This window comes from Bos indicus, chromosome 16 (genome assembly GCF_029378745.1).
Source record: "Bos indicus isolate NIAB-ARS_2022 breed Sahiwal x Tharparkar chromosome 16, NIAB-ARS_B.indTharparkar_mat_pri_1.0, whole genome shotgun sequence".
Classification (NCBI taxonomy): domain Eukaryota; kingdom Metazoa; phylum Chordata; class Mammalia; order Artiodactyla; family Bovidae; genus Bos; species Bos indicus.
Window position 1 is genome coordinate 29,895,043 of NC_091775.1, and position 21,981 is coordinate 29,917,023.

Here is a 21,981-nt window from a genome sequence, read left to right on the forward strand (position 1 = left end):
TTTTATAACACAAAAACAAAGCAGTTGTTACTCAAATTGGATACTCAAATTCCTCCATCAGAAAACAGCAGCAAGTGATTAGGAAAGAGTTGTTTGTTGAAAAGTAGCAGTTGGGAGAAGGCAATGGCACCCCACTCCAGAATTCTTGCCTGGAAAATCCCATGGACGGAGGAGCCTGGTAGGCTGCAGTCCATGGGGTCGCTAGGAGTCGGACACGACTGAGCGACTTCACTTTCACTTTTCACTTTAATACACTGGAGAAGGAAATGGCAACCCACTCCAGTGATCTTGCCTGGAGAATCCCAGGGACGGGGAAGCCTGGTGGGCTGCCGTCTCTGGGGTCGCAGAGAGTCGGACACGACTGAAGCGACTTAGCAGCAGCAGCAGCAGTTTTTTGGGATATTTGGCAAGCCTGTGTGCTCGAGTGATCGATGGCTCACTCGTGTTCAACTAGTTGCGATCCCTTGGACTGCAATCTGCCAGGCTCCTCTGTCCACGGAATTCTCCAGGCAAGAATACTGGAGTGGGTTGCCATTTCCTTCGCCAGCGGTTCTTCCCCACCCAGGGATTGAACTCATGTCTCCTTCTTTGGCAGGCAGATTTTTTACCACTGAGTCACCAGCAAAGCCCTCATTCAGCAAGCCTATACATGATTTATTCACACCTGGTAGAGTGAAAGCTGAAGTGAAATATGGGAATCCCAGGATCAGAAAGGACAGAGCCTGGTCAAATCAGGCCAGCTGCCTTCTATTTGCCATTTATCTGTGTCACCTCACCTCGGAGCAGGTTCCCTTCCTGCCCCTGCCCTTGCTCACATTCGTTGGTGACCAGCGCCCTCTACTGGCAACACGAAAAGTCTTTCTTCCTCCACAAATTGGCCGCGTTTTGTTGCTTGGCAGGTGCTGAGCAATAGAATCCTTCTGTAGGGTTGCCCTTCCTTCCCTGACTTCAACTATTCAAAATATTTGATAAAATATCAAAATACTTTATTTTGATAAAATATTCAGTTCCGGTCATTTTCCACAACGACCTTCAAAGGCACCCCAAGTCTACAAGCAAAGGTTTCAAAGGTACACCATGGGATATGCCATGCAATACACAGATGGATGGCAAATATACTTGGAATTGCTTATTGTTTCATAAAACACATCATATTAAGAAAGCAGTACATTCATTCATTCATTAAATATTTTTTGAGCAGCTTCTATGTACCAGGCTTTAGCAAAACAGACAAATATTTCTGCCCTGATGGAGCTTATCTCTATGGTAAGTAGTGGTGGGGGGGGGACAACATATAATAAACAAGCAAAATATATAGCATGAAATTGGTACTATGAAAAAGAACAGGCAGGAAAGAAAGATAGGGATGTCTATGGGGGGAGGAGTAGCTGCTATTTTAAATAAGAGAAGAGGCACACCTGTGGACAACCAGAGATAGAATGTTCCAGAGAGAAGGAAGTGAGTGCGGAACTGTGGAAGCAGAGTGTCTTTGGTGGATTCGGTTTATCCAAGCAATAGCAAGGAGGCTGCCTTGGCTGAGATGGAGCGAGGTAGGAGTAGATAAGGTCAGAGCTGGGTGAGGGCATAGACTGAAGGGGTTGCCAGGGATTTTAAGTAAGCCCTTGGGCTTTTTAGTCAAAGGCCGATGGAGCTCTAAATAAATGAGTGATATCATCTGGGGTGCACACCCCCAAAGTTTTACTGATAGACGTGCACAATAAACAATGTTCAGAAACTGTAGGTCTGCAGAATAAACCCTTAAGATCAGCCCACTGTTTCCTTTCACAGAGACCCACAGTTGCAGAAGGTAATGTGAGCTGTCTGGAAAGATGAGAACTTCAACAGGCAGAGACCTGACAGGCCTCCCTATCCTGGAAATGTAGCAAGTGATCTAGTTGTAAACTGAGATATATCCAGCCCTGGGGGCCTTCTCAGTACTGAATACCCGTTTTATTATTTGTCTACACTCCTAATTCCTCACTTCTTTTCCTTCCTACTTGTGAAGGAAAGTAGACCTGAATCAGACTTCTCCCCAGAAACAGGTTGACAGATGGCTGAGAGCGAGGGCCTATGTGACACAGTGCCACCTCCTCCATGTGCTAGTTGAGACACACAAGGGGTGTCGTGAAGTTGAACAGTTGGCACCTTACTGATTTTGATCAGAGGCAGCCTAGAGTTGTTAACATCTGCTACTAAATCATTGAACTTTCTAGGAGGCACTTTTGATTTAGAAAATCTACTAACAGGGACTGGTGCAGGATGGTCAGCTGAGGACGCACACTGAACCCCTTCTTGCCAACCCCCTCTGAAGTTAGTAAAGGAATACAAGGAAGCTCTGTAGCAGTACTAGGAATGAGGGGAAAGGTTAGTACCTCAAAATCAAACTGTGAGCAAGAAAGTAACACTGAGTCAGAGAAAGGCAAATTCATAATCTCACTTACATGTGGAACCCTGCAAAGAAAATCAAACTCTTTTATTGAAAAAGAGAGGTTACCCGAGGTGGAGGGTGGGGAAGGGAGAACTGGAGGAAGATAGTTAAAAGGTACATACTTTTAGGATTAAAAAGTACTAGGCTGTGATAACCTGTGTAAGAAAAAAATCTAAAAAAGAATGAATATATGTGTATGTATAACTGCATCTCTTTGCTGTACACTCGAAACACATTTAAATCACCTCTACTCCACACAGCTGTGTGGTACGTAGGAACGTTAAGAGAGTAAATCCTAAGAGTTCTCATCACGACAGTATTTTTCCTTTTTTCTTTTCTTTTTATTGTATATATTTGGGAAGACAGATGTTAGTTAAAACTATCGTAGTCATCACTTCACAAAATATGTATATCAAATCATCATGCTGTATTTCTTCAACTTAAACAGTGATGTATGTCAATTATTTCTCAATCAAGCAGGGGGGGAAAAGATTAAGCCATTGAAATGAACCCCAACAGAAGCCCATTACCATCCCACATGTGCACCAGTGAAAGCTGGACAAACCACAGCCACAAATAATGATCTCAAGACAGTCTCTGTGCGTTGTGAACCTCTTTAACTTCCTTTAATGCTCCAAGGGACAATTTCAGAATTATGGGTTTTTTAACTTTTCCAGTGAAGGTCTACATGCTGTGAGGAGCAGGGTGAGGGCTGCTCACACTTCCACACTAAATGAAGCAGAGCACAGCTTGAACTGGCAACTGAAGGGCACAACCATGCCAATCAGGAAAGGGGCACTGAGCAGCCAACTTCATGTTGCCACAACAGAAAAGAAAGTCTCTGGACATGGCTGCCCAAATCTCACACACATACAAGAACCTCTAATCTGACAAAGTGAATCTTCCACTAAATCTAAACTCTCCCCTTTCTCTTTTGAGTGTGCTTTTTAAGATTTGCAAAGGGGACTTCCCTGCTGGTCCAGTGGCTAAGAATCCACACTCCCAATGCAGGAGGCCTGAGTTGGACCCTTGGTCAGGTAACTAGATCCCACACGCCACAACTAAAGACCCTGCATACCACAACAAAGATCAAATTGTCACAACTAAAACCCGGTCACAGTCAGATAAATATTAAAAATATATATTGGCACAAGTACCCATATAATTTGAAGAAAACTGATTTCAACTACCTGAGCCAAAAAAATAATCCTAAGCAACCATGAATAAATACCCTTCAGATCCCCTGGTGGAGAACATCATTGACCAATGGTCCCATTGGCTGCCCCTCTGGATCCACAGATCCACCCCAACCTTCACTTCCAGGGGACTCTTTCTAGTCGACGGGTGCAGTGGGAGAGTAAGACAGGCCCGTTCAGCGAGCTGCTGGATTCCACAGATGACTGTGGCTTGAGAACTCTCCATGTGCTTGGCCCAACCTTCCTTGGACTGGAGTCCGAGATTCTTCCTAACCCTCCTTTGTTCCCTCTCCTTCTATGGTATCAAACCAACACCTGAAGTTTCTCCCCTGCCTTCTCCGACACCAGTTCCCAGCCCCCAATAAATCTCTTGTATAGCTAATCCTATCCTAGAAGATCTAAATGTACGCACAAGCAGACACACTAAAAGCCTGAAAAATTATAAGGAAATCAATTTGAGGAATTCGAGGAAAGGTGCCCTTATCAAAGAGAAACAGAAAACATAGAAGACCCCAAAGCATATGCATACCAAGTTTCAAGAGAACATATTTAAAAACAGAAGCAAGTAAGCATGGACTAATCTGAAAGTAATAAAGATTTTCTAAGGGAAAAGCCTAATTGTTTACAAATACAAGAGTGGTAAACAGCAGATTGGATATGGCAAAAATCAGGTTCCATGGAAACAAAGAATAAAGGCAATAATCAAATAATAGGAAAATAATGGTGTAAAATTAAAAGGCCAGTCTTTAGACTGGAAAAAAGTCACCTAATACTAAGAAATATTAAGGAAGAGACCATACCTAGAAATAACATGGTGACATTTTAAATTTTAAAGCATAAAGAAAAAGCAGTATCTATTCAAGGAAAAAAATTCACATTAAGAAACTCAAAATCAGAATCAAAAGCTTCTCTACTGCAATATTATATCCCAGAAAACAATAGCAAATATCTATTGTTTTTAAAGAAGACTGCAAACTAGGATTTGATATCCAGTCAAGGTTATCACATATGCAAAAGTAACAGAAAAACACTGCCAGATATGTGAGGGTTCAGAAAATGCACCATCCACCCACTCTTTACTAAAAAAAAAAAAAGGCAGTTCTCTGGCAGTCCCATGATTTGGATTCTGCACTTTCACTGCTGAGGACCTGGGTTTCAATCCCTGGTCTGGGAACTAAGCTCCTACAAGCCATGAGCCACAGCCAAAAATAAATAAATAAATAATGATAAAAATGGAAAACAAAAACTTGAAAAGCTATGTACACTCCCATATTAACTGCAGCATTATTTATAATAGCCAAGATATGAAAACAACCTAAGTACCCATAAATGGATGACAAATGAACAATATACGCGATGCAGTATTATTCAGCCGTTAACAAAGAATTAAATTTTGCCATTTTCAGAATATGAATGGATCCTGAGGGCACTTTGCTCAGTGAATTAAGTAAGATACAGACAAATACTGTATGACCTCTCTTACATGTGGAATCTAACCCCAACTTCATAGATACAGAGAAATGATTGGTGGTTGTCAGAGGCAGGGAGTACAGGATGGGAGAAATGGGTAAACTATTTTTTTTAGTTTAAATAAATTGAAGTTTTAAAATTTGCTAATTAGACAACATACTTCTAGGTAATCCATATAGGTCAAAGAGACTTCACAAGAAAGTTAGAAAATATTCAAAACTGAATGAAAATGAAAATATATTAAAAATTCTGAGATGGAGTCAAAATAGTGCTTAAAGAAAAACTCACAGCTTTAAATATTTATACTAGACGAAGTCTAGTCAGTGACTGGGCACATACCTTAAGAAGAAAAACAAAAAAGAGCAAAGTAAACCCAAGCAAACTAGAAGAAAGGATAAAGAGTAGAAATCAGTGAAATTAAAAACAATTAAGAAAAAGCAACAAAGCCAAAAAGTGGTTCTTTGAGAACAGATCAACAAACAATAAACTTCTACCTAGACTGATCAAGAAAAACAGAAATTACCAGTATGAGAATGAAAAAGAAATTACCACTACAGCTCCTACAGATATTAAAGGATAGAAAAGACTATATTATGAATAATCTTATGTCCACAAATCTTTGAAAGTACAACTTATCTAAAAGACACAAAATGAAACCCAAACTCTGAATAGCCCTATATTTATTAAAGAAACGAGCTATAAGTTTCCCACAAAAAAAATCTTCAGGCTCAGATGGTTTCACAAATTAATTCCATAAATCTAATAATGAAAAAGAGGATAGTTAGAACTGTATTATTAAAAAGTCACCTTTAATAGCAAAAGGAATAACGTTCAAGAGTCAACATTATACAGGTTATAAGCACTAGACTATAAAGAAACAGAAAATCAGCTCTGATGAAATTCACTTCTTCTTCCCTTTTGAAGGTTTGGCAAATAAAGCTGGATCTATCTGCTCCTTTGCCAGTCCTCTGACAGAGAAGAGCCTCGCTGCCCGCTCCTGGAGAGTGCCCCCACACTTCAGTCCCCGGGCCATGAGTTCACACTTGAGCTTCTCCAAGCCCAGCAACTCCATTTCTGCAACAGAACTGATTGCCAGTAAATCTAAAGTTTCCTGACTGATATCCTGAGAAAAAGAAAAAAAAAGACAGAAATTTTAAGTAAGTCGTCCATTCCTTTGTCTCTAATTAAAACTTTCTTCAACTGTCATTGACATCCTATTTTTCAAGAAATTTTTGTTTAATATGCCATATCTTACTACTGAATCCTAATAATCATGTTATTCTATACATGTTCTCAATTCAAGTAAACATTAATTTTTAATCTATATACTTAGAAACAGGTATTCAGAAACAACCTAAGTGGTAAGATTCCAAAACAGATAAATCTTAATATGTATGAACATAACTTTTCTTTTTTGACTTATCTAGTAAAAATTCAAACAGCAAAACCTACTTCACCTACCTCGCCTACCCTTTGCACTATGAGTGGAGAAAAAAGCAGCATCCTATAAAGGTTCATTTTAGTGAGAATCCTATGCCTATGACTCTACTGATATTAACCCCATCATCTTTTTAAAAAATATTTATTTGGCTGTATCAAGTCTTAGTTGTCACACATGGAACCTTCATCATTGTGGCATGAGGGATCTAGTTCCCTGACCAGGGAGGGAATCCAGGCCCCTGTCCTGGGAACATGGAGTCTTAGCCACTGAACCACCAGGGGAAGTTCCCTAACCCCATAATCTTAAGCTTTCTAATCAAATAATCATGATTGTCAAAGTTCTCACTTGACAAATTTAAATGCTGTTCAAGACCTGTAAATGTTCTATCAACAAAGTAACTTTACAGACTTACACAAAATTAAATACTTCTAATGACGGATGCTCTGCCAGGAATGAAAGTGTTCATCTAGGGTTTTTTGGGTTTTTTTTTTTTTTTTTTTTTTGCTGCACTGGGTCTTTGTTGCAGCCCATCAGCTTTCTCCAGTTGTGGTGCCAAGGGCTTAGCTGCCCCCAGGCATGTGGGTTCTTAGTTCCCCAACCAGGGACTGAACCCACGTCCGCTGCATTGGAAGGGGGATTCTTAACCACTGGACCACGAGGGAAGTCCCTCACCTAGGAGTTGGTTTTTTTTTTTAGTTTTTTAAAAAACATATTCAGTACAGTTCAGTCGCTCAGTCGTGTCTGACTCTTTGCAACCCAATGGACTGCAGCATGCCAGGCTTCCCTGTCCATCACCAACTCCCAGAGCTTGCTCAAACTCATATCCATCAAATCGGTGATGCCATCCAACCATCTCATCCTCTGTCGTCCCCTTCTCCCGCCTTCAATCTTTCCCAGCATCGGGGTCTTTTCAAATGAGTCAGTTCTTCGCATCAGGTGGCCAAAGTATTGGAGCTTCAGCTTCAGCATCAGTCCTTCCAGTGAATATTCAGGACTGATTTCCTTTAGGATTGACTGGTTGGATCTCCTTGCAGTCCAGGGAATTCTCAAGAGCCTTCTCCAACACCATAGTTCAAAAGCATCAATTCTTCGGTGCTCAGCTTTCTTTATGGTCCAACTCTCACATCCATACATGACTACTGGAAAAACCACAGCTTTGACTAGACAGACCTTTGTCGGCATATTCAAAGGATAATTCTCTCAAAGTTAAGTTGTTTTTAAAAAAATATTGGGGGAGGGAGGAGGGTTCGGGATGGGGAACACGTGTATACCTGTGGCGGATCCATGTTGATATATGGCAAAACGAATACAATATTGTAAAGTTAAAACATAAAATTAAAAATAATAATAAAATAAAAAAAATATTGAACAACTCTACAGATAGATTCTTTATCTTTCTAGTTGATCTGTTTTTTTAATGTTATTTTGTTAGATTTCTAGAGTGCATCTTGACTTCTTTATATATGGCCAAATCCTAACCCACCATGTGTCTCTGGAGAATCACACATGGCTGCACAGTTATTATGAATACAACAGCTACAATTACATCAAGAACAAAATTTCCACAGTTAAAAGCTCAAAGATTAAAAGTCAAATCAGGTTTTATTCTATTTTCCTTTTTCATTTTTCTAAGACTTTGCTCAGGATAAACTCCTAGCATATATGAGTTATGTAAAAGCTGAACATTGTTATAACTCCAGAGATGGTGTGAGGGTCAATTTAAAGCCCTTAGCTCAAAAAATTTCACTATCTCCCCTTTAAAGAGCAATATATGCATTTCTGCTTATTTCCTGGAAGTAGGGAAGATGCTTTAAATAAATAATGGTAAGCTTTGTGTTTATCAAAGGAAGCCAAGTCAGGTTTCATCTGTCCTAAAAAGGAAATCATTAGACTGAAAAATAAACGTTAAAGATTTTTGCTGAAGTCAGTCCACTGAAGATAGCAAATAACTATTTAAGGGAAAGCACGCATAATGAAAATGAGTTTTTAAAAATCTGAGTGTAGGGCTTAAGATTTAATGATAAATTTAAAAGGAACTGCTCCTCTTCTGCAGGAAAGGTGTTCACATCCAACTGACAACTGTGTTCAAACAGTAACTCACTTGAGAAAGAAAAACTAACAAGAAATGTAGTGATAGGAAAATGGGTACATTTCATCAAATCTAAAAGTGACATCTATCATAATATGCCTTACTACTGCCTGTATTATTAAGAAAGAATAAATCATATCAAGCAAACTGTAATGTGATATATATCCAAACTCAGAGATACTAAAATGTGAAAAATGTGCATCCTAGAATTGATGAAATATAGAACCAAGGATACCACCTAGTGGCAAAGTAATACCAATTCCACCGCTTAAAAACAAAAAAATCCAAGGATTTTTCTTTTGGGGGATAGGGTGGGGGGGAGACACGACAAGCTTCACTATCATCGACTTCTGATTATTAAACAAGCCCTTCCACTAAGCAGCTGATGGGGAAAAGCACATGTTTTCTTTTTAATGACCTACTGCAGAGATTAAATTGACTTGGCTTTAACATGGAACTCTGCTCAGTGTTATGTGGCAGCCTGGATGAGAGAGGGGTTGGGGGGGAATGCATACATGTATATGTATGGTTGAGTCCCTTTGTTACTTCCTGAATTTATCAAAAACTGTTAATCGAGATACCCCAATACAAAATAAAAGGTTTAAGGAAAAAAACTGACTTGGCTTTAGACATCGACTCCTAAAATTTACTTACCGTGTTTCCTGACTGGCTGGCCGCCAGCCTGGCAACAGCAATGTTTTCCCTATCTTCTCCAGGTGCTCCCTTGGCAGCTCTCTCCCCATCAGTCGTTTCTTTTGTTTCCTGCTCCGTATTCTGCCCACCTCCAGCTGCTTCCTTTTCTAAGGGCTCTCTACCCTCCGCCTCCTTTTTCTCCCGGGTGTTCTCTGTTTCTACAGCCCTCTTCCTCTCCATGTACTCCTGGGTAGGTGTCTCCCCCAGCTCAGCATGCAAGTCTTCTGAAATACTGTTCCCAGAGTCAGTCAAAGGGCTCTGTAGTTTTTCTGGTGATCTACAGTCTGTATTCAATACTCTTGCCTGCTGAGAACTACTCGGAATTTCAGCTGCCATGTCAACACCATCACAGCCATTTTGAGAAACATGAAAGCTCATTCCAGAAGTACCAGGTGCTTCTTCACTGTCGTTGTCAGAGTTCTCAGAGCTGGACCCCTCTGTGGTCCCTAGTCCTTCCATGCCCATCCTATCAGAAAGTAATAGAAAGATTTAATGCCATTTACAGCTTCAACTTAAAAAAAAAATAAAAAGAGAGAGCTGCGGTTAGTCCAGGAAACAGACTCTGAATAAGGATATCTGCTATTTGAGATGGAGAGTAGGTAAGTTTCAGAACAAGATATCCCAAAGGTATAAACAGAAGCAAAAAAAAATTTCAGTGAGACTGAGAACAACATTCCAAAGATACTAAGGATCACTCTTTAAAATATGTGACTCTCTTTAATTGATTTTGCTTAAAGCCTTTTTCCTAATACTGTATGAATTTTAACTGTTGGAAATTAGATAAAAAAGTGAACAGTTAAAAGAAAACCCAGTTTTACTCATAACTGCCCCAAACTGGAAACTACCCAAATGCCTAACAACTAAAGAATGGATCAACAGGTTGTGGTACAGCCATACCAGGCAACAACACTTGGCAGTAGAAAGGAATGAACTATCGATACATACAACACCACCTACTGGTCTCAAAAGCATTATGCTAAGTGAAAAAAAGAAGGCCCAGCCCTTCCTATAACAATGAAGGGCTGTGTCTTCTGGGACTGTGTATGTTAATCCACCTCTTAGAACTAAATGTAATCTGCTACTTCGTCACTGAAATGCTGAAGACAGGAGTAAGAGTCAGGGTGAGAGGAAGGGCTCTTGGCTAATATCTCCATTATCTAGAAGACAGTTTTAAGTTATAACCATGGGTCTGTATGTGCATTTTTGTAAGGTACCTATGTTTAGAGGACATGGAACAACAGACTGCTTCCAAATAGGAAAAGGAGTACGTCAAGGCCGTATATTGTCACCCTGCTTATTTAACTTATATGCTGAGTACATCATGAGAAACGCTGGGCTGGAAGAAGCACAAGCCGGAATCAAGATTGTCAGGAGAAATATCAATAACCTCAGATATGCAGATGACACCACCCTTATGGCAGAAAGCGAAGAAGAACTAAAAAGCCTCTTGATGAAGGTGAAAGAGGAGAGTGAAAAAGTTGGCTTAAAACTCAACATTCAGAAAATGAAGATCATGGCATCTGGTCCCATCACTTCGTGGGAAATAGATGGGGCAACAGTGGAAACAGTGTCAGACTTTATTTTTGGGGGCTCCAAAATCACTGCAAATGGTGATTGCAGCCATGAAATTAAAAGACACTCCTTGGAATTAAAGTTATGACCAACCTAGACAGCATATTCAAAAGCAGAGACATTACTTTGCCAACAAAGGTCCATCTAGTCAAAGCTATGGTTTTTCCAGTAGTCAGGTATGGATGTGAGAGTCGGACTATAAAGAAAGCTGAGCACCAAAGAACTAATGCTTTTGAACTGTGGTGTTGGAGAAGACTCTTGACAGTCCCTTGGACTACAAGGAGCTCCAACCAGTCCATCCTAAAGGAAATCAGTCCTGAATATTCATTGGAAGGACTGATGCTAAAGCTGAAACTCTAATACTTTAGCCACCTGATGGGAAGAAATGACTCATCTGAAAAGACCCTGAGGCTGGGAAAGGTTGAAGGCAGGAGGAGAAGGGGACGACAGAGGATGAGATGGTGGAATGGCATCACCGATTCGATGGATATGAGTTTGAGTAGGCTCCAGGAGTTGGTGATCGACAAGGAAACCTGGTGTGCTGCAGCCCATGGGGTTACAAAGAGTCGGACATGACTGAGCGACTGAACTGAACTGATTGTCGTGTGTGCATCTCTTGGCTGTATTATAGGAATGCACTGTTAAGTAATTCAGTGGAAACATATCTCCTTGCTAATAGTTTAATAGTTTAGATCTGATAACAAATGCTCTTAGAAGCATTAAAAAAAAAAAAAAAAACAGAAAGAGACACAAAAAGCTATATGACATTCTAGAAAAAAAGAAACCATAGGAACAAACATCAGGCTAGTGATCAGTGGTTGACAGGGGTAGAGGTGGGGGGAGGAAAATTAACTGCAAAAGGACACAAGGGAACTTCTGAGACTGACAAAAACATTCTACAGCTTGATTTTGGTGATGCTTACATAATTATGTATTATAAACTTTTCAAAACTTGAAGAACTGTTCAAAAAGGGTGAATTTTACTGTATATAAATTATATATCAATAAAACTGGCTTAAAAAAAAGAGACCCACAGGAAATACCACTACATTTTCTCTCAGAAACATTTAATTTCCATTTCAGAAAGAACACAAAAAAGTCTATGCTGGACTGAGTTAAATAGTACTTAGTTAACAATTACCTTTCTATCCCCAAAGGGGAAGCCAACAAACAAGCCAAGATCCAACTCAACTTATCATCATCTAGAACTTGGCCCAAGAGAACTAAGCCGGTAACCAGAAGACCAGCTGGGAAGGGAGGAGGAACTAAGAGTAAAAGGGCTAAGAAAAAGTACCGCTGTGCTTTTCACCCACAAGCGCAAAATGATGTAGAGAGGTCTGGAAAGGTGACCAAAGACCTCAATGATGACTATGAAAAACCAGAGAAAACAGAACAACTTGGAAACTAAAGCCATGGCTTCCCCCTGGAACTTTGAAAAGTACCTCTTTCAACATCTACTAATAACTCAAGTATAAAGCTATTTTGTGTGTGATTTTTCACTGAAGGCAAACAAACTATCCCTTAGATTCTATTAAGGGCACTTATGGCAGAAACCATTACTAATGTGTATAATGTGAGAATCACTGAAACCTGATCTGAAACACTCTGGAAAATTTCTGAGCTTCCATTAGACTTTACTTAAAAGTGTGTTTATACCAGATAAGACAAGGAAGACATATAGAAGGTAAGTTTCAGAACAAGATATTCTAGAGGGATAAACAGAAAGAAAAAAATATTTTTCTTCAGTCCTCAAAGATCTATTTGGAATGAAAATGAACATACTTACCAAAAGCATTTCCTTTTCCCTGCACTGGCTCCTCCGTCTGTTTTTGATTTGTTTGGCCGTTTCCGACTCTCACCGATTTCTGCCGATACCATCTTGCTAGAGGCAGCCTGCATGCCTAGCCACAAATTTTAACAACTCAGTTTCTACTATCAGGACCAAGTTTAATTAAAGAATTTATAAATAATCTGGATTGCAAAAAGAGCTGCAACCTAAAGTTCTAGATTTAAATTTCTTAGCATACCAAAATCTAATCCAGTTAAAATGAGACTAATCTTAAATTTACAGATTTAAAATAACCATTTTGGCTCTTGAACCAGATTTTTAAACCACAATGTCCAATTTGTAACTTTGTTGTTTTTTTTTTTTTTTTTTCAATTTGTAACTTTGAAGCTTACAGATCCATTCCTAACACTCCACAAACCTAACAATTCACCCCCTTATGCATCCCCATATTTGCATACAACTATCTTTCCCCCTTTTGCTCCTTTTCAGCTTCTCCCTTTTGATGGAAAAGACTTCCCCTTATCCAGCTGAATGCACAATAGTCCTAGCATAATGCTTTTGATGCTAAAACATAAAAGCTAAGAATAATCATTCCCATTAAAAACCATTTAATTAAAAGGGGACCTAAAACTGAAAGCAAATATGTGGGAGTCTTAGTACCTCCTGAAGACTTAGCTTATTCCCAGGAAGCACAAAAAGCATTCCTACCTGGGGCCCATGAGCCCCCAGAGCTCAGGGATCAACTATGTCAAATGCTGTGTGGATATGTGGGTTTTCCCCTCCGTGTAGTAAGGCATACTGTGTTCATTACTGAGTGAAGAAATTTCATAGCTTCATCAGATTCTCATAAGTCTGTAACCTAAGAAGGGTCAAGAACTGCCCTTGGTGTGGAAGAGCTGGCTTCCAGGATGCCTGAGGATGGCACTAAGGAACCCTCCTCCTCACCTTTGAGGACGGAATCCTCCAGGCGCTCGGCCATTTCATGGCATTGCTGCTGGTAGTCGGGGCTGGAGAAGCAGTGCCTGGGTTCTACAAGCTTCCGCTGCAGTCGTTCCAGGCGCTTTTGCTCCTTTTCAGCTTCTCGCTCGGCTTGTTGTTTTACCCATTCAGCCATTCTGGAGATGGGAAAGAGGAGACGTAACTAAATGGCTAAGTTATACACACATACTTTTATATAGATAACACCCCACCTATACAAATTATTGTACTCTTATTCACACTGTGATAGTCCCTCAGAAAGGCGAGCCATGCTTACTAGCATACTGCTATGGACTTGACTAAAACCCAAAGATAATTATTCAATCATGAAAAAGGTTAAGTCTGGTAACAACAAATTAGAGCATAAGTATTTTAAGTTCACATTTCTGATACGTGTGGTTCATGTGCCATCACTAATGACAGAAAACTATGTCTCTTTAAAAAACAAAACAGGGGGGCATCTTACGCTTTTTCATGATTGACATCTCGTAATCTCCTTCCACTGAGATCGCGGCAAGCCTCTCGATTGGTTGTCTTTTCAATCTGAGCACCGAGTGCTCGGAGCATTGAGCCAAAACCTAAACAAATGTATTTGGAGAAAGCAGGTTAAAAAGTATTCAAGGATGGTCAGTTCTAATGAAGTGGATGAAACTGGAGCCTATTATATACAGTGAAGTAAGTCAGAAAGAAAAACACCAATACAGTATGTTAACACATATATATGGCATTTAGAAAGATGGTAATGATGACTCTATATGCGAGACAGCAAAAGAGACACAGATGTAAGGAACAGACTTTTGGACTCTGTGGGAGAAGGCGAGGGTGGGGTGATTTGAGAGAATAGTATTGAAACATGTATATTAGCATATATGAAATAGATGACCAGTCCAAGTTCGATGCATGAAAGAGGGCACTCAAAGCCAGTGCACTGGGACAACCCAGAGGGATGGGATGGGGAGGACGGGTGTTCAGGAGCAGGGGACACATGTATACCCGTGGCTGATTCATGTCAATGCATGGCAAAAACCACCACAATATTGTAAAGTAATTAGCCTCCAATTAAAATAAATAAATAAAATTTTTTTAAGTATTCAAGGATGGACAAAAGCCGAACTTGCAAAAAGAGTATTATTATATTATAAGATTATCTTAAGAGTAAAGGTGATCTCTATTTCTTTTTGGTTTTAAAGGAAATGCACGTCAAGATTCTAACCCAGGTAGCAAAGGTAAGAATATTGATAAATGTGATTCAATCTCGTGGTTGTCACACTTTCTCTTATACTTCTGCAATACTGTACCTGCACCACTGGGATATTTTAGAGGGCTATACCTCGTGACAGAAATCCCAAAATTCCACAATTAAGAATTTTACAATTTATATGATGAGATTTTGCAATAAAGCAATTTTAATCTGTCACTGGCTGACACAACAAGCTTCATATTGATAGAATTTCAAACAGCAGAATGACTGTAATCTGAGATGTTAGTTCTTTGAAAACCAAACCAAGTCACCACAGATTTTGAGAAAGCCTAAGAATTATATGTTAGTCTATCAGGAGAAATACCAAGAACTGTTCATATTCAGTTTTTGCTCTTTTAGTTTGTTTTCTCTCTAAGACAAGTTACTACAACCAGGACCTTAATCTACCTCAATCTGTAAACAGTTGTATTTCATAAAGTGACGTCAGACTTCCCAGGGAACTAGAATAACCAGACAAAATGCTGAGAATAGCAAAAGGAGATCTGATTGTTCTAACACTCATCAGCAAACTGGACAGAACAGCCGTCACCTCTTTTCATCTAATTCTCCCCAAAGACTGAGAGCCTAGGGTGCCAAAGAGTGATCTGGTTGGGCTGGAGAAGGTGGGAATTTTATCATACTGTATCTTCCCCGAAAAGAATAAAAGAGAAAATATTCAAAACTAGGTAAATTAACAAAGAACTTCATAAGACAAATCAAGGCTGGTACACTAGAGATCAAGGAGTTTGTTAATTTAATACATCTGGCCACAGAATGCAGATATGTTACTACTAAGCCGTCAACATTCACGTCCTACCTCCTTTTCCACCACGAAGTCTGGGTTCCAGACTGTAAACGGCTCCATGCTGCACTGTGTCGCTGGTGTTAACGAGTGATCCATTGCACTTCACAAAGAAGCATTCCACTGGAACAACCTGGAGACAGTGAGGGTTCTTTCAATGCTGTTTATGAGACGAGTTTTTTGCAGGAAGGGACCTAGCTTATTTTTTATTATTTCAGTTACAAGGAGATAGTAGATGTGATAAGTTAATATCTGCTGAATTGAAAAAAAATGAAAACCACTAAAAGAAAAAAGTCATTTTTTATGATGTATTCTAGGTATAACTTTTTCCTAATATTACCTAATCATGATATAAAGAACTTTCTGCCTCTTGGGTGAAAATTAAAACTGCTCTTTCTCATTCTCTAATAGGAAATAGGAGTAAAGGTGGAAGATTACAGGGGCTCAGATCTAGTAACTCTGACGGTCCCATTTCCTCTGACTTTTAAAAATAATACCAAGTTGAACATTGTGGCCCAAAATTTAAAAGTGACATCTTGAAAAGTGTAGATAGGGATAAGAAGAGGGGAGAGGAGGAGACAAAAATATGGTTTTTAATACACTTACATAAGCTTTAACGGTTTTAGAATCAGCTGGCAGTTGGTAACTAATCTCTTCTGCCAGCGTCTTCCTGAGTTCCAGCCAATCTCTGAAGAAGCCCACATACCTCCCCCCAAACCCACTCTATGTCAGATCAAGTGATGTAAAGAAAATATAAATACCGTAAAGTTTTCTAAACAAGTTTCTTTTTTTTTTTAAAGCCGCAACACTTGGCATGTAGGATCTTGGCTCTCAATCAGAGATCAAACCCATACCCTCTGCAGTGGAAGCTCAGAGTCTTAACCACTGGACTGCCAGGAAGTCCCTAAACAAGTTTCTGATGCCATAAAATAACACAACAGAGGAGTAGTCTCCAAAGTTATATGGAACTTATAGGAGGTTATATAGGAGGCTGACAATTAAATCTGCAACATGAAGAATAAAGAGATCTAAATACAAATATAAAGGAAAAAGGCATTTCTGGCATCTTCCTGAAGTGGAAACTATGAACATGCATTCTGAGGCACATCACACAGCTATTTTAATGGGACCCATTCCTTCACTCAGCTGCCTACTATAAGCATGGTACTTTTCAAGTATTGGAATACTACCATGAATACCACAGTGAATGCAAATCCTGGCTCATGACGCTTATATTCTAGTGGGGGAAGACAAATAATGAACAAACATATATTATGTTTGATATAATTATGTAATTGACAAATTATATATTATGTCAAGTGGTGATATGCAGAGTAAAGGGGATTAAGATATGTGGATAGGTGAGGTGGTAATCTAGTTAATATATATGGTCAGTCAGAGAAAGCAGAGAATTTAAGAAAGTGAGAGAATAAGTCATATGGTTGTCTGGGGGAACAGCATTCCAGAGGCAACAGCAAATGCAAAGACTGCAACTGAGATGAGCTTAGAGCACTCAAGGAAGAGCAACACAGCCGACATGGCTGGAATGAAGTACACAAAGGAGAGTGATAAGGCCTTCAAAACCACTGTAAGGATTCTGGATGGTACTCTGAATAAAACTATTGTAGAGTTTTGAACAAACTGAGATCAGAGTCATGCTCTTAAACTGTAAAACTGTTAAACTGTAAAAATAAGACTACAGAAGCAGAGAGATCATTGGGATAATCCAGGTGAGACAGTTCTATGTGTACCAGGGCAGTAGTGGCAGAGTGAAAGAGAAATGTGAGATTCTGAGGACACTCTGAACGAAAATGCTAACGCTCTAGTGAAGGGAGTGAGCTCAACAGAGAAACTAGATTCCAAAAATTTGGTTTGACAAGTGGAAAAATAGAGTTGCCACCTATTAAGAGAGAAAAGGAAATTTGAAAGAGAAAATCAGTCTCGTTTCGGATATTTTAGTGTGAGATGTTTATTACACAAGCAGATGGAGATGCCGAGTAGACCAGGTGCTATACAAGTCTGGAGTCTGGAGAAGAAGTCTGTGCTGAAGATTTACACTTGAAAGCTATCAGCACACTGATGGCACTGAAAGCCCTGAGTATGGACGAAACCACTAGGATGAGGGAGGGGCCCCTCCAACTTCAGAGTTCAGGGTGATGAGGACGAAGCAGCAAGAGAGACTGGAAAGGAGAGGCCAGCGAGACGGAAGAGAACTGAGGGTGTCCTCTGCACAAGTGAGAGAAGTGTATTAAGGGGGGGAATGGTCAACTGTGCAAACTGAGGCCGACAGGCCAAGCAAGATGAAAACTGAAAACTGATCGTTGGATACGGCCACACAGAAGATACTGACCAGAATGACACAGAGCTGTTGAAGTGATGGGAACAGAAAAGCTGAACTAGAGTGGGTTCTAAAGGAGAAGAGCTTTATGCTCAAGCATATTTTTTTTAATCAAGAAAATCAGAGAAAATAAAGCAATAGCTGGAAGGGATGTGGGCTCATGTTTGCACACTGGTAGGAATGATCCAGGAAAAAGGGAAAACACTGGAAAATACAGGGGAGAAAGCACTAATGCCAAGTAAGTCTTTCAGTAGGTGAGAAGGAGGGGTTACTCTACAAAGTAGAAGAGAACTGCACATTACTTGTAAAATAAAGACAGTTCATCCACAGTAATACACAAGAAGGCTGAATATACAGCAGGTACCTACCAGAGCACTGCTGTGAGGAGAGGAAAATTCTGTTCTTACTGCTTGAATACAAAGTTTGTCCTTGAGATGGAATAAGTCTTGGAGATTTAAAGAGAGAGGATGTGCGAGAGTAATCCAGGAGAGTCAAAGAGTGATGAACTGAGCAGTGCCTCTCAATCCTTTTCATACCACGGTAAACACCAATAATATCTGGATGACACCCTGGGGAGTGAGTAAAGTTACCAAGGATGGGTTGAGATTCTGGGCACCCCCAGGTTCTGTCCAGCTGCCCAAGGGCTAGCGGGATCAATATTCTCAGCAGTCCTGCAATCCAGCAGATTTCTCTAATCCAAATGCAATTACAGTAGAATTGCCAAGCAGCACTAAGGCTGGTGTATGTGAATTTGTCATGAGACTGATTAGTTCCCCTACCAGGGTCACTGCCTAGATGCCACTCAAAATAGGTGGAGAGCTGGATTTAGACTGTCCGGCATTTTCCCAGGCAAATATAGTACCAGGAGAGAGGAAGGGAACTCAGGCCATATACAATGATGTGAATGAAGGATGATTCCTGTCTATAAAATCCTGTTTACTTTAAAAAGCTGCACAATTAAATGAGACAAGTAATATACCTTCTATATAATGTTTATAAATTAATAGCCACTTTAGTTTCTTTTAATATTTTGTATATCCAATGAGTATGGTATTTCTAAAATCTTAAATAACTTCAAAAACTTTAATATGAAGGCACAAAGATTATACATCATACTTTATTTCTGAACAGAACCGCTTATTTAATCAGACAACTGATTACCAAAATTGCATTTTTCTACTTAAGATTCTTGTCAACTTTCTAGTAGGAAAAAAAAAAAGAAAATTTAGAATCAATTTAACTGTTTTTAACCTTTATAAGGCATTTTGAACACAAAGTATGTGTGTCGTGGGCCAATCAGCCAAGGGCACTAGAGAAAAACAAAATCAAATTTCTTGACTCACTACAAGCGAGGGACTGCACACCAGAGGAATCATGAGGTGTCTCACCAACAAATAAAAACATAGAGTTATAGGATTGGGGGCTAGGATGGAATTTAGGTAAAATTTAAATGGAACAATGTTTTAAAAGGCTCACAATAAAGCAGGGCTGTGTGTATCAGGGTCAATACCAGGTCTAGACTGTGAAGGAGATCCAGGCTCCTGTTTCCTCGGAAACTACAAAGTTAAGATAAATGTGCAATGTTGTGTCTAGAAACCCCTTAATTTGAAGCTCTGCACCTGGAAATTGAGAGTGCTTCTCTACATCAAAGAGACTTAGATCCTCAAGGCAAGAGTGGGATGCTTCTTACCGATACAACTTCAAACAGCAGTTTACTCTTATAATCTATGATTTTCAAGGTAAGGTTTCAAAAACAATGAAAAAGAAGTAGACTCAAGGAAATCATTTTTGACATTTCACCACTGCACCATGTCCTTGGGAGAAACACTTTCTTCTTATTGACTTTGCAGCTGGCTCTATCTATGTCTGTTATCCCAGCCTAATGAACAGCTGGGCTGATTTTTCATTTCTTCAGGGAGAACTAACACCAACTTTATCATGTGTCAGATTAGTTTTATCTTAAAAGGCACAGGTGTGAAACTGCGCTATTTTTATTTATTCCAGTATCTCATCAAATGCCCTTTTATAAGTTTTGTGGTTTTGTTCATAGTTATTATGGCCATGCTTCTTAAGTATATGACTGAATTCATTCATTCATATTTCTTCTTATTTTAAATTTTTTCCAAGACTCCTCATAATTAAGGTCTAAATTTTTCTGGTCCCACTTTGGATCAACTGTAAATGAGTTTGAAAACTGTATTCATGAGATAAGAGTTATTTCCAAAGATATTAAAATCCAACTATTTTTGAAAATATTTCCCCATTCAGATGGCAAACTGATGGAACTGATGGCAAACAGATGGCAAACTGATGTCAGTTCTGACAGCAGTTAAACTGGACTGAAGTATAGGAGGAAAACGGGAAACTGAAAAACTACATGATTTGCAAATAAACACTGCTTCTTCATGGAACCAATCTAAGTAGAGATGTGGTTTAGACTGCAGTGTTAACATCTGTTAAGCTCATAAATAACAACCAGAGAAAGTCAAGGGAAACACGGAGGAGGTGTACTTATAAAGAAAAACAGAGTAAGAGGTCAAACGTCAAAATTAAAATTAGATTCAAGGAGAGCATCTAATTCTTTAAATAACATAACAGGTAATTTAGTTGGTAAAAGCTTGCTTACGTCAAAATTAAGTAAACCACACATGTGTAACTTTATAAGTTTTTGAAAAATACGCCTGGACAAATAAGAACATCATATGATTAATGAAATAATCTAAATGACAGGCCCTAAGAATCATGCTCTCGACAGGGCCTATGTGAATGCTTGGCCACGACCAGTGACCAGAAGAATCCATTTCGTTCCCAATCATCCTTTGGATATGACATACTTCTTTAGGTTGGATCTAACAGGGCTGTGTTATCAAAGGACAAAAATGCACATACCCGTCGAGTGAACGTAAGGAAGTGAGCCTTAAAAATCATCTTGGCCAAATGCCTCCTTTACGGATGAAGAGAATAATACCAAAGGGTATTCTGTTAGTCCAGACTGAGGGCCGGACTATAGCGCCAGTGAGCGGAAGGGTTTTTCTCCCTTCTCTGAGACAAAACCATCACAAAACAAAAGCGACGGAAGCCCTCACTATCAGTTTGAAACTGAGGAACCCTCAACCTCAAAAACTGAAAACCCCAAAGAATAGACCCCCCGACACACCCTCGCCACACCTATTCCTGCCCCTGACCTCCTCTGTCCTCTACTTTCCAGGAACCACAAACCTCACCTGATCTTCGCAGTGTCGACGGATAAAATCTCGTATGGAGCACGGGGCCGAACCACACCACACCGCCTTGCACCCGAAGCCAGGGCCCCGAAGCCACACCAGCGCCGCCGTCTCCGCCATCTCACCCAGTCGCGGAACCTCGGCACTCCCAGGAGCGCTAAGAACCACCACCCACCGGGCGTATCTTGATGACGTAAGCTCGCTCACCCAGCGCCCCGCCCCTCACATTTTTGCCCGCCCCGCCCCTCCCCTGGGGATAGTCACGTGACCTGAAGCAGCCGAGCAAAACCGACTGGGGGAGGGGAACAGGAAGGGCCTGGCTGAGGCCGATAAGAAGGCAGAGCACCAGGGCGAGGCGTTGCTAAGAGAAGTTGCTAGGGCGGGGCTCGAGGGACTCTCTATAAAAGGCTGGCGCGGGGTTAAGTTTCCAGCGTTCTGGCTATAAGCGATAAGAAGGTAACTGAGTACTTCCTTGTGCCTCAAGCTTCAGACCTTTCCCTTCTATCCGTGTAGTTATTTTTGGGTCACAGGGAATCGTGGCCTGAGAAGGCGCTGCTCCCTGGGGGCCTGAGAAGGGAAGCTGCAGTCGCGGAAGCGGTTTTGGGGGGCTGCTTCCTCTGCTCTGGGGAGCTCCCCGACTCTAGGGGCAAGGGAAACGGAGGTGGGGAGGTTTCTAAACAACAGCTCTGGGCGGGTTTTTCCTCCAGGTTTACCAAGCCTT

General features: G+C 40.2%; 1 protein-coding gene across 1 annotated transcript; it reads right to left on the bottom strand.

The window, feature by feature from the left end:
- Nucleotides 1–5,882: 5,882 nt before the first annotated feature.
- On the bottom strand, nucleotides 5,883–21,423 carry SDE2 (SDE2 telomere maintenance homolog). The gene is made up of 7 exons (XM_019976733.2): nucleotides 21,261–21,423; nucleotides 15,714–15,831; nucleotides 14,123–14,234; nucleotides 13,624–13,793; nucleotides 12,676–12,790; nucleotides 9,279–9,783; nucleotides 5,883–6,217 (listed from the first exon to the last, which is right to left on the bottom strand). Exons 1-7 carry the CDS (start codon nucleotides 21,378–21,380, stop codon nucleotides 5,996–5,998), a joined length of 1,362 nt encoding a protein of 453 aa, XP_019832292.1. The 5' UTR covers nucleotides 21,381–21,423; the 3' UTR covers nucleotides 5,883–5,995.
- Between the last annotated feature and the right edge of the window lie 558 nt (nucleotides 21,424–21,981).

Bases quoted from the DNA above. Each gene is read 5' to 3' on its own strand.
- SDE2 (XM_019976733.2), bottom strand. From the start codon at position 21,380: ATGGCGGAGACGGCGGCGCTGGTGTGGCTTCGGGGCCCTGGCTTCGGG. The intron at 13,794-14,122 runs GTAAGATGCCCC...TCCCATCTCCAG, and splicing joins GATGTCAATCATGAAAAAGC to AATGGCTGAATGGGTAAAAC. The intron at 12,791-13,623 runs GTGAGGAGGAGG...ATTTGTGGCTAG, and splicing joins GGAGGATTCCGTCCTCAAAG to GCATGCAGGCTGCCTCTAGC.